General features: G+C 41.0%; 2 protein-coding genes across 3 annotated transcripts; both read right to left on the reverse strand.

Annotated features, from left to right (window-relative positions):
* Positions 1-1839: 1839 nt before the first annotated feature.
* LOC139145527 (F-box only protein 39-like) lies at positions 1840-3724 on the reverse strand. Its single transcript, XM_070716753.1, has one exon. The coding sequence runs from the start codon at positions 3571-3573 to the stop codon at positions 2146-2148; it is 1428 nt and encodes a 475-aa protein (XP_070572854.1). The 5' UTR covers positions 3574-3724; the 3' UTR covers positions 1840-2145.
* Positions 3725-4516: 792 nt separating this feature from the next.
* On the reverse strand, positions 4517-10606 carry LOC139145528 (uncharacterized). Of its 2 annotated transcripts, XR_011554944.1 has the most exons (6): positions 10136-10600; positions 7969-8090; positions 7729-7844; positions 7002-7129; positions 5419-6371; positions 4629-5362 (listed from the first exon to the last, which is right to left on the reverse strand). XR_011554944.1 is itself a non-coding variant. In XM_070716755.1 (5 exons), exons 1-5 carry the CDS (start codon positions 10442-10444, stop codon positions 6213-6215), a joined length of 834 nt encoding a protein of 277 aa, XP_070572856.1. In that variant the 5' UTR covers positions 10445-10606; the 3' UTR covers positions 4517-6212. The 2 variants fall into 2 exon arrangements, 1 of the variants encoding a protein (XP_070572856.1); XM_070716755.1 differs by having other exon boundaries at positions 4517-6371; positions 10136-10606.
* Positions 10607-14385: the final 3779 nt, after the last annotated feature.

Raw genomic sequence — 14385 nt, forward strand, 5'->3', positions numbered from 1 at the left:
AAACTCTCAACCCATTCTCTTTCAAAATCAAGAATAAAAATCGGGGGTCACCTTGAAAATGTTGGTACTAGAGAAACAAATAAGTAAAGATTTACCGATATTTAAAATTCAAAATGGCCGCCCATCCCTGTGTTATCCTTATGGAGAAAAAATAAATTTTCGAATTTTGAAAAACTAAGCCGGTGAAAAGTTTTCTTACACCAATAACTTTAAAATGAACTCCCACAAGTGGAATATCAGAAAAGAATTGTTAAAGTTAGGGAGTCCAAATATCTGTCCCCGAGGCGCGATCTACCTTAGGCCTACTCTTACAACTTGACAGGCAGACAACATCTGTCCTGTATCGTTCAGTACAAGCATATTGAATTCAACCCAACAGCGAGTTCGGTAATACTTCGAATAGCGTAAGGTTTTTTGCAGATGACATCTATCTTTTCCATGATGTTATCGCGTTCGAATCGTAAACAATATCCGATTATCTGCAGTGCGCCCTCAATTCTAGTCTGATGGTAGGCTGATTTAGCTGCATCACAGTGATGAGAGTATTTCGATTCAAGTTCAGGCCGTGATTTACTCCCATTCATTTCAAGTCTACGGACGTCTTTTCTCAAAGTTGACAATTCCCGGGAATAACAAGCGCTCTTTTTATAATTGATTTGTTTCAGACAGGGGCAAGGGTATCGAGGTTCGCTATCTCCTGTGGTATGGTTAGCTATCATTTTGTACACCTATTCATCTGAGAATTTTGGTGGTTTTCTTTTTGCCCGGCGTATGTTTGTGCTACATGTTTTTGAGTTTTTCTAATGTTTGATACGAAGAAAATAACAGTCATGCATTTCTAGACGCTGTCAAAGAATCAAACTACAAAACTGGTCTGGTGATTGCGCAAAGCTTACCGAAAGACGAAAAAAGTGTAACCTGTTATCCACGGGGTCGCAAAACGAATTCCAGTTCTTAAAGGGTCCCCGTCACAAGGTCCTAGTCAGTGACAAAAATTATGCAGAACGACAATTGTGCACAAAAAAATGAAATGCCGCCTTACTGTTTTTTGCAAAAGTGCATGTTTGGCAAATGTAGGAAAAACGCAGGAATTCCGATAAAAACAAATTTTGTAAATATCGGGGATTACGTTATGACAAACGACAAGAAAATTCATTGAAGGAAGATAAAATGGGAAAGCGGAAGCACATGCCGTTGTTTTAGTAAAATTAAGAATAAAAGAAGCTATTCATGTATACAAATCTGTAATTCTCCCTTGTACCATTACATATCCATCACGTGACATAATATAGCCTTGTCCATTCTGTCTCCTTGAAGCATGAGATAACAAATGTCCGCTAATTTCAGTGTAATCTCTCAAGCAAGTTGTTGGATTGTTATATCTCTGTATGTCAGCACAGTGTGATCATGAAAACATCCAATCAATTGTACAATATTAGTGCGTGTCACGCCACACATAAGTATACGCGTATACATTCCGGATGTTTCACGCCCTCGTGTGTCTGCAACGAAATGTGGCATTTGTTTTTATTTCTTGGCCGTTGACATGGGCTAGTTTTCATATATTTTCTAATCGCTAAGTATAGACAGGCCAGTTTGATTGTAATTGCAACGAATTATCTTGACTGGAAACAAAAGATTGCGGCTGTGCATATACAAAAGATTTAAATAATTTTCAATACATGCACTTTTAACTTTTTTCTTACTGACAGTTGAGCTGCACATTTTGCTGGCCCTGAGTACGTGGTCGGGGCTTTTCAGATCTGTCGCCACCAGCTCTACCCCAAAACATAAAAACACAAAACACAGCACAACAAATTTGGCCATTTCTGTTTAATTTTTACACCGAATGAGAAGGGAATACAGATTCATGGAGGGACGCGACTTTTCAAGCATTCTTTTGAAGATGAATGGCAATTATCGATAGCGGTGTGCAGTAATGCTGGTAGAAATAGCAGACATCAAAATACAATTGTCACACATTTTAGCAAATAATTAGTTTAAACACTCAAGTTGAAACGAAGCTGTTCCACACAATTTTGCCATGGCGTTACTGAGTGAATGAATATCGGCTATACAAGAGAGACGATTTATGAGTGCGACATACAATCACGGACTCAGATACCCTTACCACCTTTCACTGGTTTACATATCAACGACCGGAAACCCGAGATGATCATAACCCTGAAAGTGATACTCCAGGTGATATTCCTGGAAAAAGCTCTGGAATTCCTGGAATACAGTGGCCATCTGCTCGTAGTATTCCAACGGCATATTGTTCACGATCAGTTTGAAGAGTTCAAGTTGAGGGCGCTGTTGTCCCTGCTCCTGCTTGTCTCTGAGGATCTTGAACATCTGGTGCAGCGAGAAGAGGTCTACCACCATGGCTTTTACCTCGAGCTGATAAAGCCGCTGACACTCTCGGACGAGCTTCAAGAGACCCTGGCCGACTTCGCGAGATCCCGGCTGCACGTCGATGTGGACCTCCTGCAAGGTGGCGTGGTAGTTGCGCGCCAAATACCTCATAGTCAGGTCCGGATCGAAGCTGTCGTCTTCGTTGTCGCCGAACATGTCCACATGGGTCAGGGGAATCGCCGACGACAGTATCCTCTTGACGGTCTCGTAAGCGAAGACGCCGTCGAAGCAGATACAAACCGATAGCTTCCTGCAGGCGTTCTTGAGCTCGCCCCAGGAGCTGGCCCAAATGAGCTGCGTGTAAGGGTCCTCTTTGAAGCACTTGATGTTGAAAGTCCTCAGGGCGCTGCCGCAGTTTTCTGCCAGCCGAAGCAGCAGGGCGTTCGAAAGACAGTTATAGTTGAGATTGATGACTTTCAAGGAACGGAAACGTGACATTATCTCCAAGAAGTCTGACGAGCGATAAACGGGAATATGAGAGCCGAAATAATCCTCCAGGTGAAGGTACTCAACAGTGGAGTGGCACTTGAGAGTCAGGGCGTCCAATACCTGATACCCTTCAATTTCATTCATCCAGGATGACGTCATGTCAAAGTATACCAACTGCTTCTGCGACCGCAAGAACCTCGTCAAAGATCTGATCATCTTGACGCGGACGAAGACATCCTTGAAATAGCGATCAAGTTCCAGTTGCGTGAAGGCGAATTCTTTCAAGTTCGCCTTGAGTTGGAAAAGACAGTGCAGGTAGCTGGTGAGCGATTTCTGAAACCGCCTAGCGAAGCGGTCGCTGTGAATGCTGCAAGTCAAGAAACAGTACACGAGGTAGCGTCCCAGACTTCGAGCGTACTTCAGGGCCCGCTGGTCGCGAAAGGTGCCGTTGAGCTTAAAACTCCGCCGCCGCCACAAACGGGGCGTCTTGTAGATATTGTACCAGTGTTTGTTGACAACTCCGGCTCTCCCCCTGGCTTGGTCATCCAGGTGAAGGAATACCTCCGTAAGAACTGTCGCTGGAAGGCGCCCCCACTGGGCACGTGCCGAGCCCTGTCGGAATAAATACTCTGCATAGGATGTCATTCGCACGCCCCTCTTTGCCTCAATACAATTAAAGGATGACATTGATCGCATACTTGATCTCCTTTCTGACCAGAAACTTGGCATTGCGTTCGACGATTAGTTCTGCTGTTGTCATGGAGAACATTAGGTGTTCTCATCCGCGTTGTCGTGGTTTCGAACGCTTCGCCGGCGCTCCGATGGAATAGACCATGTTCCGAACCGCGCGAGACATTCTGAGATACCGCGAGAATATGTGGTTCGCAATGGACGTGTTCTCGCAACACAGGACAAACTGCGTAAAACAGGACAAGTCGCTAATTACGTTAAACACTGCATAAAATATATGAAGTTGCAATCTTTGCTCACTTCTGCACTTTTTCTAGTTCCATACAAAGTTCGACTTGTATTACTAAGCTGGAAACCTGTTTCTACGGGCATGTATTAAAGTCTCGCGAGATCTCGCAATCAGCGGAACATCGTCTATTCTATGACACATGCGCGTTATACTCTTTGCGACTGTGATGACCGAACACTTTTTAACCGAAGTGTTTAACTTAATCTTCGTGTCATGAGAAGCAAATGTCACACTACTAAAAACATTCTGTTGAATTAAGGTAGGATTCGCCTCGGGGACAGATATTCAGACTCTTAAAATTCTTACATTTCTTTTTTGGTCTACCGCTTTTTGGACCCACTTCGAAGCTCATGGAATAAGTAAATTTTATTCATACAATGATCGAATGATCGAAAATTTCTTTTAGGACATTTTAACCTGTTCACCCCCAATTCCCTGTAAACAGCTCCACAATCACCATGGCTAACAATGGATTTGGGCTAAACCATGGTGGTGAAAGGATTAAGCAGTGTTTCAACATCGAGGCGCGTACTACCTTAAAATATTCTGTTTCGTCCACGAGTTGACAGGAGAAAGTCATCGTTAAAACACATTTCGGGCGTACAGAAAGGAAAACTTTCGATCCATGACCAAGAGTTAAAATAAACCTTCCTCCAGAAATCAAATCAAACCAGATCCCAGAGAAACATCGACTCGGTATGCGCATTTCATTCGAATTTAATCACCATGGTTACTTCGAGGTTAAGTACACTGAGTAAGGTATACTATACTGGATACATTGAGAAAATGAACATAACAGCAAGCGCATGTTAATTACTGGTTTATTACTGAAATCGACAAATAGGATTAGCAATGTAGCACTATTTTTTACAAATTACATATTTTAATTTGTTTAAGAAGGAAAAAGGGGGAATACTACATATAATAAAAACAGGCCCCTCTAATTGTTAATTATTTTCCTTATAAATAATAATATCATAAATTATAGCTGTAAATTAATATTATCTTTATGTCGTAAGTTCTCTTTTTTTGTCGGTAGAAATGTTATAAAAAAACAACAGCATTGCATGGAACTACAAGACACAAGGCCATTGCAGACAATCACTGAATTTAATTTTGGTGGTGGGTAGGTGAAAAAAATGTGTCCTGTACATCGGGTGTCCCTCGTGCCAATGACGCAAATCTTACGAGGCGAGACATAACGCCAGTTTACCCCACTAACAAATTGTGACCTCGAAAATCCGTTTTTGCCGTTTTGACCATTCTCTTCTAAAGTTTATCAAATGAGCGGCCAGTGTGTCAGGTTGTGTCCGATTTCAGAACATAGACATCATCCTTAATATCACCACGGTATCTTAACTTCAAATAATCCTAAGTATGAGAATTGTCCTATTATTTCCAGTGATCTTAATTATCTCAAATACCTTAAAACATAATCAGTAATGTTTGCAGTCATTCGTTAACAAAAATACAAATCAAAATTTGCTCGAACTATAAACAAGTTATATATCGTTAAGGTGAAGACAGCATAATCAATAGCTATCGTAAATAACATTTGTGTTAAAGACAAATAAGGTTAACTAGCATTCTGTGGCATAGCGCCACCACGGACCGTGATTTTCAGACCCCAAATGCGGGAACGTAATGCTCTCAGGGATTGACAATTAGACCGCGGGAGGGTGTGATCAAGATGCCCACATACAAATTTGTTTGTGCATGCTGAGAATTACCGATTTGTTTGCGGAGCTTGCGTGTTATGTTTAAATATCTTCCAGGATTCAAAACTTCTTTGCGGACAATAGTAAATAAATGTGAATGTGTTTTTCCAAAGTTATTTTTAGCAAGTTTGTTTTGCATCTCAGCAACCCTCTCCCAATATCTGATTGTCTTTTCCCTTGCCAACATGCAACATACTGCCGCTCTTAACGTTCCACTAACCACTAAAGAGAGAATTAGTCTATTTCTTCAATTACTGATTTCATCCCCCATGAAAAATATCTACGACAACGGTACACTTGTCATGTCACCAAGGTTTCTGCAACTGATAGGGAACATTCTAGAATCGTCTCTAGTTTCGCTATTCAGTTTAACCTCAACGCTCCAATCCTATCCTGTCAGGTTTAAAATAACGCATTCGGAATGCCTGCTGTTCGTTGTATATCGGGGTCACGTAGGGGAATGTATTGAGGCCAGCACTATTTTTGAAAGCATGACTGTGTATATCTAATGTCTGGTTACGTTGTATACTTTATGTAGCACAATCATTCTAGAGAAGCTATGATGGCTAACTCGTTCTCGTTCTAGGCTTATGATATCTGAACTTTCTGTAAATATACTGTGATACTCATATTAGGAATTTCTATCTTGGTAGATCTGTGATGACATTTTTTCACAATTCCTCATCCCTCTGCCTCAGGGTCCACAGCAGTGAGATGGCAACCAAACCAACCGAACAAGATAAAGTACTCCCGGAACATGGTACAGGTCGATCAGGCTCCAAGTCACAGCCAGGTTCACCGGGTAAGCAGGTAGGCAGAGGGTTTTCAGGCTGCGGAGAGAGAAGGTAAAATTTGATTTGCAGAGAAATTTTTATATTGAAGAAAAAGACCTTATAGGTTTTATGGAAGCATTCTAAAGTGTCGATTTCCTAAGGATATAAAGTTTTAATTTTGTGGTTGTGCCGGTTGGAATTTACGTCGCTGAAGATATTCTCAAATATGAGAGAAAATCTAAATGCATTAGTTCTGAAGCAGATATGTATACTATGATTGTGGCAGTGAGTGTGATGATGTTCAGTCTGATTATGATGATGATGATGATGATGATGATGATGATGATGATGATGGTGGTGGTGGTGGTGGTGGAGGTGGTGGTGGTGGTGGTGATGATGATGATGATGATGATGATGGTGGTGGTGGTGGTGGTGGTGATGATAATAATGATGATGATGATGATGATGATGATGATGGTGATGATGATGGTGGTGGTGGTGGTGGTGGTGGTGGTGATGATGATGATGATGATGATGATGATGATGATGATGATTATAATGACGATATCGGTGGCGATGACGATAATGATCATTCTAATCAACACCACATACACTTAAAACTCTGCAGTAAAAAAAAAAGTATGCTCTGCCGAGCAAAATATCCTGTAAGAGTCAGATATAACTTACGTCTGGTTCTTCATAGTCAGTCAATAACGGATCAAGAATCGCTGTCCAATCGTGTATTGTCCAAATTGGTTTGAAGTCGATGACGGTTATTCCATTCACGAAAAACCATGGCGCTGCGTAGATTCCTCCTGCACAGAATCGAAAATAATATTACATAAAAACGAAACTTATTCACATTTCGGTGCATTAATTAACATTAGCTGTCAATCAACATGGTTTATCGAGATCAACTACTCCAGAAATTTCGTAATACCCCGTTTAGATTGGTGGGACATTTTAAAATTTCATGAATCTTGCCATTGCTGAAAGCTTCCTTAAATTATCAGCGTTCCAGTTGGTTTATGCGTTTAGATACTTTTGAATAACCACTTAATTTTGCCCCTTAGTTCTGACCTTGGTGTGTTTACAACTGATATTCAACTTGACGTTTGTAAGACCGGCTTTATGCCGGCTGCCAATCTCAAACAAGTTATAATAAGTCACTGATAATTCCTGCAATTTCAAGTTCTCCCAATGGCGAATTACCATATTGTCTGTGGAATCTCGCTCCCTGGTCTACGGGGGAATATTAAAACATGCGGGCACAACGCACACACACAAACACATGTATACATATCTGTCTGTTTGTCGTCGCTCACTCAGACTGTCATTCCTCTGCCTCGTAGACTACGGTATGAAGTCATGGATCTCGGCAGCGGCATAAAGCCACAAGCCTGGGTGTACGTACTTGAATTTGCCATCTGTAACTCGTATCGGCAAAGTTGATTGGTGGCGCTGTCTTCAAATTTGCCCAAAAAGTCTCCACGAGATATACCAAGTTTTGTGGCCTGTCCGATCAATATCCTGAAGTAAACAAACAAAATTGTAACTTCAAGAGAGGATTATCGAATATTGACTCTTCAGATTCATGCATTACGTTAGTTTAAAATAATTACAAAAACACTTTTAAGTTAATACAGTCACTTACTCTGTAATTTCCGCATCGCTGACGTTTTCGCCTGATCCCTTGATTTGGTCTTGATTGTTCAGCACTTCTTGCATGTATTGCACTGTCTTCGATCGGTCCAACTCGTTAACAGCACGGGTGGCCTTATAAATCGACAACATTTCAAGGATTTAAAAAGTTACGCCATAGAATATAAAATTCTCTCTGCCCATCAATATTATGGACGGGGAAACATGGGTTAAAGTGTGAGGGAAACATGGGTTAAAGTGTGAGCAAAGTTTGTTTAATATCTGCTGTCAGAAGTAAGCTGGGATTGTTCTCTGCATACTCAGAGGTAACCCGGCTATAGCACGGGAGTTTATTTTTGTAGAGACCTTCCCTCGAACCCCCCCCCCCCCAAAAAAAAACACCCTTGGTAATAGGGAGACTATGCTATACGCCGGCCTGAGGAAGCCGTGCTGACCGGACGATGACTCAGACGGAGGTGACGTGTATGTTCTCAGAGCATTGCATGCCGGTAAATATAGACTCGACAACATCTGTTTATCTACGTTTACGGTACAACAACGTATTGAAGTTCACAGACTTTGCCAGTAGACACAATTTCTTTACCGTCAACTCTTGCTCGTGTAAGGTGATATGATCAAATGTGAATAGGTCAACAAACCATCCGAACAATATAAGATTATTATAACCTCGTCCCTGTTGAAGGATCGACTTACATTGTTTCATTTTTACTTTTAATCGGTTAGGACCCGCCAAGCCACTCAATGTCATAAAACCAGGCATTATATGTTGATTTATTTTTAAATTTAATTTATAAAGATTGTACGATTTTTAAAAACCTCTTTAAGGGCTGGAAATACATTCACAAGAATTCTAGTACATGATCGGAATAGTATATAGGCCTCTTTATGAAATCTGACACTGCGTTATTTGTCATTTGACGGCTACACAATTCCTTTTCAGATTTCTGTGAGTTTTTGTGGAGTCCGCAATCGATCGATTTCATTTTTCTCCTTGACCTTTGCAAATGACGACTTGCGCGCTTTAGTAACAAAATGATGACAATAAAAGAAACCTGTAAGGTCTGTTTTTAATTATGTCTGCCATTGACACAATTTTTAACTGTCAAAGTGCGCAAGCGCACTCGTGAAACCTTCATAGGCATCTAACATTGTTGACCGTGACCTGAGACGAAAGTTCAAGCTGTCAAGGCCGCAATGAACATACACTGGGAACCGTTGTCGTCTGTACCGACAAACACAAAGTTCTTTCGTTCGTTTTTCCTTCTTTTTCTGACTCGATTAATCACAATTCCCCGTGAAGACGGGATGTGCAAGAAATGCGAAATTTAAACCAATTCTTATAGCGTCAGTATAGGCACCTTTATAGATATTACGTTCTCTATGTCAAATCGGACCAAGCTCATGGTTACGTCCTTTTTTTCGTTGACGCTGTTTTGACTGGCCATGACTCGGATACGCCGCGTGACTTCAGACGCGCAAATATCGAGAGAAAAATAAAGATGAGCTTTGAACTTCACCGTGGTCGGGTCATCAAATCTTCCTTGCTGTAATTTTTTGTCACATCGTTTGAAATGTATGGCGTATTCGTGATTAGACACTGGGCCACTTCAACTATTTTACTGTATACAGTTTCTTAAGAAGCGTATACGACCAAGTTAGAGGTCAATTTGAACGATAAGTCAGGAAGGTTGTGTTTATATGAATACGGCAGTTGGATGTTTCAGAATATCTTTCAAAGCTCGCCTCACGTAACAATTGCAGTATTGTAAAAATATTCGAGTGCCCCGTTGGGCTTTCAACACAGATGACCTTCGAACGCTATTACAACTTTATAAGCAATAAAATACTGCAGTTCCTTAATCACAACAAAGGGTTGTGACGACGATCGATATCGTACACTGCAAGAGGCAAAAACACCATTCTTTTGCATATTCATTAAAATGTGAAACTCAATCATGCGAGAGTAATTACATGCTGTGTCAATGAGACCATAGACAGTAGAAGCTGTCTATAATGAAACACAAACCATGTTCACACGCCACCCACCCATTAGGTTGGTAATTTTCCGAAAGTGGCGTTGTTTGACTACACGCTGAAAACTAACGGTGTTTCAAGTCACTTCTATTGTACAGTCTGGTTGACTTTCGAAGCACACATACCTGAGCTGCCAGGAAGGAACCCTTCAAGTACGGTACAGGATAGCCATGCAGGGTCAGCCTCACGAGCCGCGGGCCGTAGTGATCCGCCACTTCCAGCGCCGTCGACAGCGAGCTGTTGTTGTCAGGGCAAAGCAGACACACGAACAGGTCGATTTGCACGGGCGCCGTCGACGCGCCGTTGTCGTACACATAGCCGAGCGGGCGACGGGGCAGAGGAATTTGGTAGTAGTTCTGCAGCACGGAGGCGCTTTCACTCACGTAAACTGCGCTCAAGAAGAAAACCAACGTAAACTGAAAATCAGCCGCCATTGCCGAAGACAAGAAGGCTAAAGAATGCTAAATTTCGTCTGTTGAGGAAGCAACGTATGGCACTTTGTATACTGGTTCAAATCACATCTAAATGTGTCACCTCCAATGGTCACCTTCACTAATAATATCAATGACTCGACGTGGTGTCCCTGTTCTATTTATAGATGTGGTTATTTGAATATGTCCTCATGTTGACCTCTTTGTTTTGTTTCCACAACACAATCATGTTCCACTTCCAGGTAATTAATACGGCATGTCTTTCCGTTCTATGCCAATAGATATGTTCCATGGATTGGGAAAATGAAATTACAATATGAATTTTTTTCATGCGACCGCGCCAGTTCTACTTCACTCAGTCTGAAGAGCCGAAATTTTACTTCCCCATTTGGTTACCCCAACGAAGAACTTTTGAACTGTCTGTACCGCGCTATAGTTATGTTTATCTTAAGGAAGGCGCACTTATCCTCCGGACACAAGACTCACAAGCCTGAAGCCCAACTGGTAGGTAGGAGACGTCCCGATGGTGTACGTACATGCAGGCACGTCCAAGAGTGACCGTCCCGACTCCCCCAAAACTGAACCTCTTCAAACATTAATTGGCAATGGAAGCTATTTTAAACGTTGAAATGTAACATATTTTATGGAGTCAGGCAAGAAATGATGAGTCAAGGAAGAGATGGCGAGATGCCGCCGAATCAGTGATTGAATTGTGACTGCAGTCTTTAGGAGTTCAGGAATGAGAGATGCCTTTCCCTACATGTTCTCAACCACTCACTCCCAAGGGGCCTTGGGTCATATCAGATCGGGTGGGTGTGAACCCTCGGGCAAATTGCACAAAAAATGGCGCTAAAAATTTGAAATAAGCTGAACCACAGTCCGTCTTTAGTGGTCGAACATTTCGTTATTGAGGTTTGACCGAGCATGCTTAAATTGAATTATGCAAACATGCAGATATTTTTGTCTGACGCAGTGGCAGCCAAACAGTCCATCTCAAAGAAATTGCAACAAAAGGTGTTTGTCGGTTTTTAAAGTGTAAATATATCATTTAAAAGAATTTGGGCAAAATTTCGTTGGGGAAAATGAAAGATGTCAAAGACTGCTCTCCCATCACAATTTTAGGCATCCCTCCCACCTACTATTTCCTCCTAGGTTCCTCTCCCCACTACCAAAAACTCCCAAGTACGCCTCTTTCCACCCAAGGGCTTCCCAGTGCCCCGAGATCTTCCCATAACAAGAGTTCGCACTTTCCCTCTCATCAACACACGATTTTGTCCTTCCCGCTAAAGTGAAATCCTTGAGAAACGTTATTACTTCTTTTCACTTTGGACCGGAAATTCTCGATAATAAACTTTGGCTAGTGACGTGTTTTATAAGTTCAGTTGTTACGAGTGAAACAAGTAGATGAAGTGTGCTTATCTCAGACGTACCCGCATCCCGTGATGTCTGCCAGTTGGTCGTTTTTCAAATTGCCCATTGTGAAAATAAAACCAGACAATACGAGAGGTAAAATCCTTCACCGCTCATTGGTAGAATAATATAAATGCCCTCCCACCTTCGAACCACTCTGCGAACACCTTTTTTGCAGGAACAGCTTTGTTGGCTGCACCTACATCATAAAGTCCACCGACTTAAAACAATGCCCGTCAATGAATGATAATTGAGAGCCTCATCGTTACATCTTTATGACAAGCCCTGTCACCCTTCGCTACTGTTACGAATGGAACCCCTCTTAACATTTTCAAATATGTTCACCGACTTCTAAACTTCAGTTGTGAATACCATCCAACGATAAGCCATATACTGTTCAAGAAGTCGCCTTGAAAGCAACGTTAATGAGCCAAAATTTCCTGATTTGTGAAATTCAAGATTGCAAGTGTGGATGGATGGTGCTTTCGTTAGTGATATTGGCGTTCCTAATCGTATGTTTCTCATCAAAATCAGGAAAACTTTAAGTGAGGTACAGTTTATTAGATACAAAAGACAACCTCGTATGCTAGAAGTGGTTATCATGACATATAATGTATGAATCCCTGAAACAATACATAACAAAGCTGTGTAATATACAAAGGATGAGAACGATTGACTATACCATAATTGATTAGAAGGGGACAAAGAGTAAAAACATAAATTCATGGCATGCTGACAAGTACCTTAACCATAGATGAGAAATTGCATAAAATTTCCAGGAAACAATTGTTCTGTAACCCTTTAGTTTGCTGTAGTCAGCTCTCTCAAAGAATAGACGGATTTTCCACACATACTTTACAAGACTAGGTTTTAGCTAGTCAGCCTTTGTTTTTTTTTCAAAGTTTTTGTTTTCAAGAGGTTTTGTTGTTGCCTCCTTTTGCCTTGCCATTTTTCTTCCTTTTCCTGTCTTGTGTCTGCTTTTGTTTCCTTTCTTTGCTTCTGTTTTGTGATGACAATAAAATAAAAAATACAAAATACAAAATACAAAAATCTCCATGAAACATTATCTGGCAGTTATCGTGGATACATTTAAATCTATACTGTCTCTACTGACTTCAATTCAAACTATCTTTTCGTACAATATTTCATTTGATAAACCTACCTACCTACCTACCTACATACCTACCTACCTACCTACCTACCTACCTACCTACCTACCTACCTACCTACCTACCTACCTACATACATACATACATACATACATACATACATACATACATACATACATACATACATACATACATACATACATACGCAGGCATTCACCAGAGTATCATTAAACATATTTTTATCTGATAATTGAACCGTCAGATTCTGTCAATTTCATTTTAACGATACTTACTCTAAATGATATCATAGGAAGTGATGAAGCCGACTGAGGAAATACGCTTGAATTTCCTGTCACGTGATGCTGATAAATGTGTTTCCGGAGGGGGATTTTGCCAATTCTAATTTTAAGAGACAGGATATCACACTGTTGTATTTTGAAACAGAATTCGAAAGAGAAAAGTAGTTCGATTATTTAAGAAAGACAGTTATTTAGAGATGGAATATACATTACATACTTCTTAAAACATTTTGAAATGGTCATGAAGAGGATGATGTAAATTCCCAAAGATCAACACCGCCCTCTACAATAGTTCAGTGAAGTTTCTTAAAATCGCGATGCATCCTGCAGCTGTTTTTACAAGTTAAATGATATGTATCACTGCCTGAGGTCTATTCCGAGAAATGAAGTCTTGATTTGAACTCTATTGTGCCCCAACCGATTCGCATCTTCATGAACTTCTGAGCTGCCCAGGTTTCTTAAGGTTCGCAGAGGTAGTGATTCAATTCTCGAAGCGAGCATCCACGACCGTAGCAGCATTTTTCAAGTAACTCTTTCACATTTCTTGGCTTCGTTATTGACAAGTCACCGTACTGTTCACCTGAAAATTGAGAATCAACAGTTCCTTTAATAAAGTCAGTTATAACTCTTTGTACTGTTCGAAAATGGTTCCTGACGAAGTACACGAGAAACGCGAAAACATATTCTTTGAGGCCGGGTGTCGGAAACTTAAAGCCTACATTTGACACAACAAGCGAAATTTATTGCGTTGAGGGAGTGGGTTATCTAGATTGGGCCAGTCACAGTATTTACTTCCATGTATGCGCGTAATCGGCTGTGTGCGAAATAGCACAGACTCGTCTTAGGCGAATAAATTATGTTGATATAAAGTATTCGTGAGGTATGGTGACGTCACGACCACGAACCATGGCGTTTCGTCTTAATCAAACATTCTTCAGTTATATTTTTGCATCTTTCCTACAGTATCAAATTTATTTAATACATATCATGGAGTCAACACCGCGGGAGGGCGCCATTACCTTAGTCATACCACAATATGCCCTACTCATTTATACAAATTGTCGCTTGAATATCTGAAACAATTGTGCAGATTAGGCCAGGCTGTGGTTTTGTGACCGCGTCCATA

Source organism: Ptychodera flava, chromosome 12 (assembly GCF_041260155.1).
Source record: "Ptychodera flava strain L36383 chromosome 12, AS_Pfla_20210202, whole genome shotgun sequence".
Lineage (NCBI taxonomy): Eukaryota > Metazoa > Hemichordata > Enteropneusta > Ptychoderidae > Ptychodera > Ptychodera flava.

What these genes read in the sequence shown, in the direction of transcription:
- LOC139145527 (XM_070716753.1), bottom strand. Translation starts at nt 3,573, where the DNA reads ATGCCAAGTTTCTGGTCAGAAAGGAGATCAAGTATGCGATCAATGTCA.
- LOC139145528 (XM_070716755.1), bottom strand. Translation starts at nt 10,444, where the DNA reads ATGGCGGCTGATTTTCAGTTTACGTTGGTTTTCTTCTTGAGCGCAGTT. An exon ending in AGCGATGCGGAAATTACAGA is followed by an intron (nt 7,845 to 7,968) that starts GTAAGTGACTGT and finishes TGTTTACTTCAG; the next exon opens with GATATTGATCGGACAGGCCA. An exon ending in CTGACTATGAAGAACCAGAC is followed by an intron (nt 6,372 to 7,001) that starts GTAAGTTATATC and finishes CTCTCTCCGCAG; the next exon opens with CCTGAAAACCCTCTGCCTAC.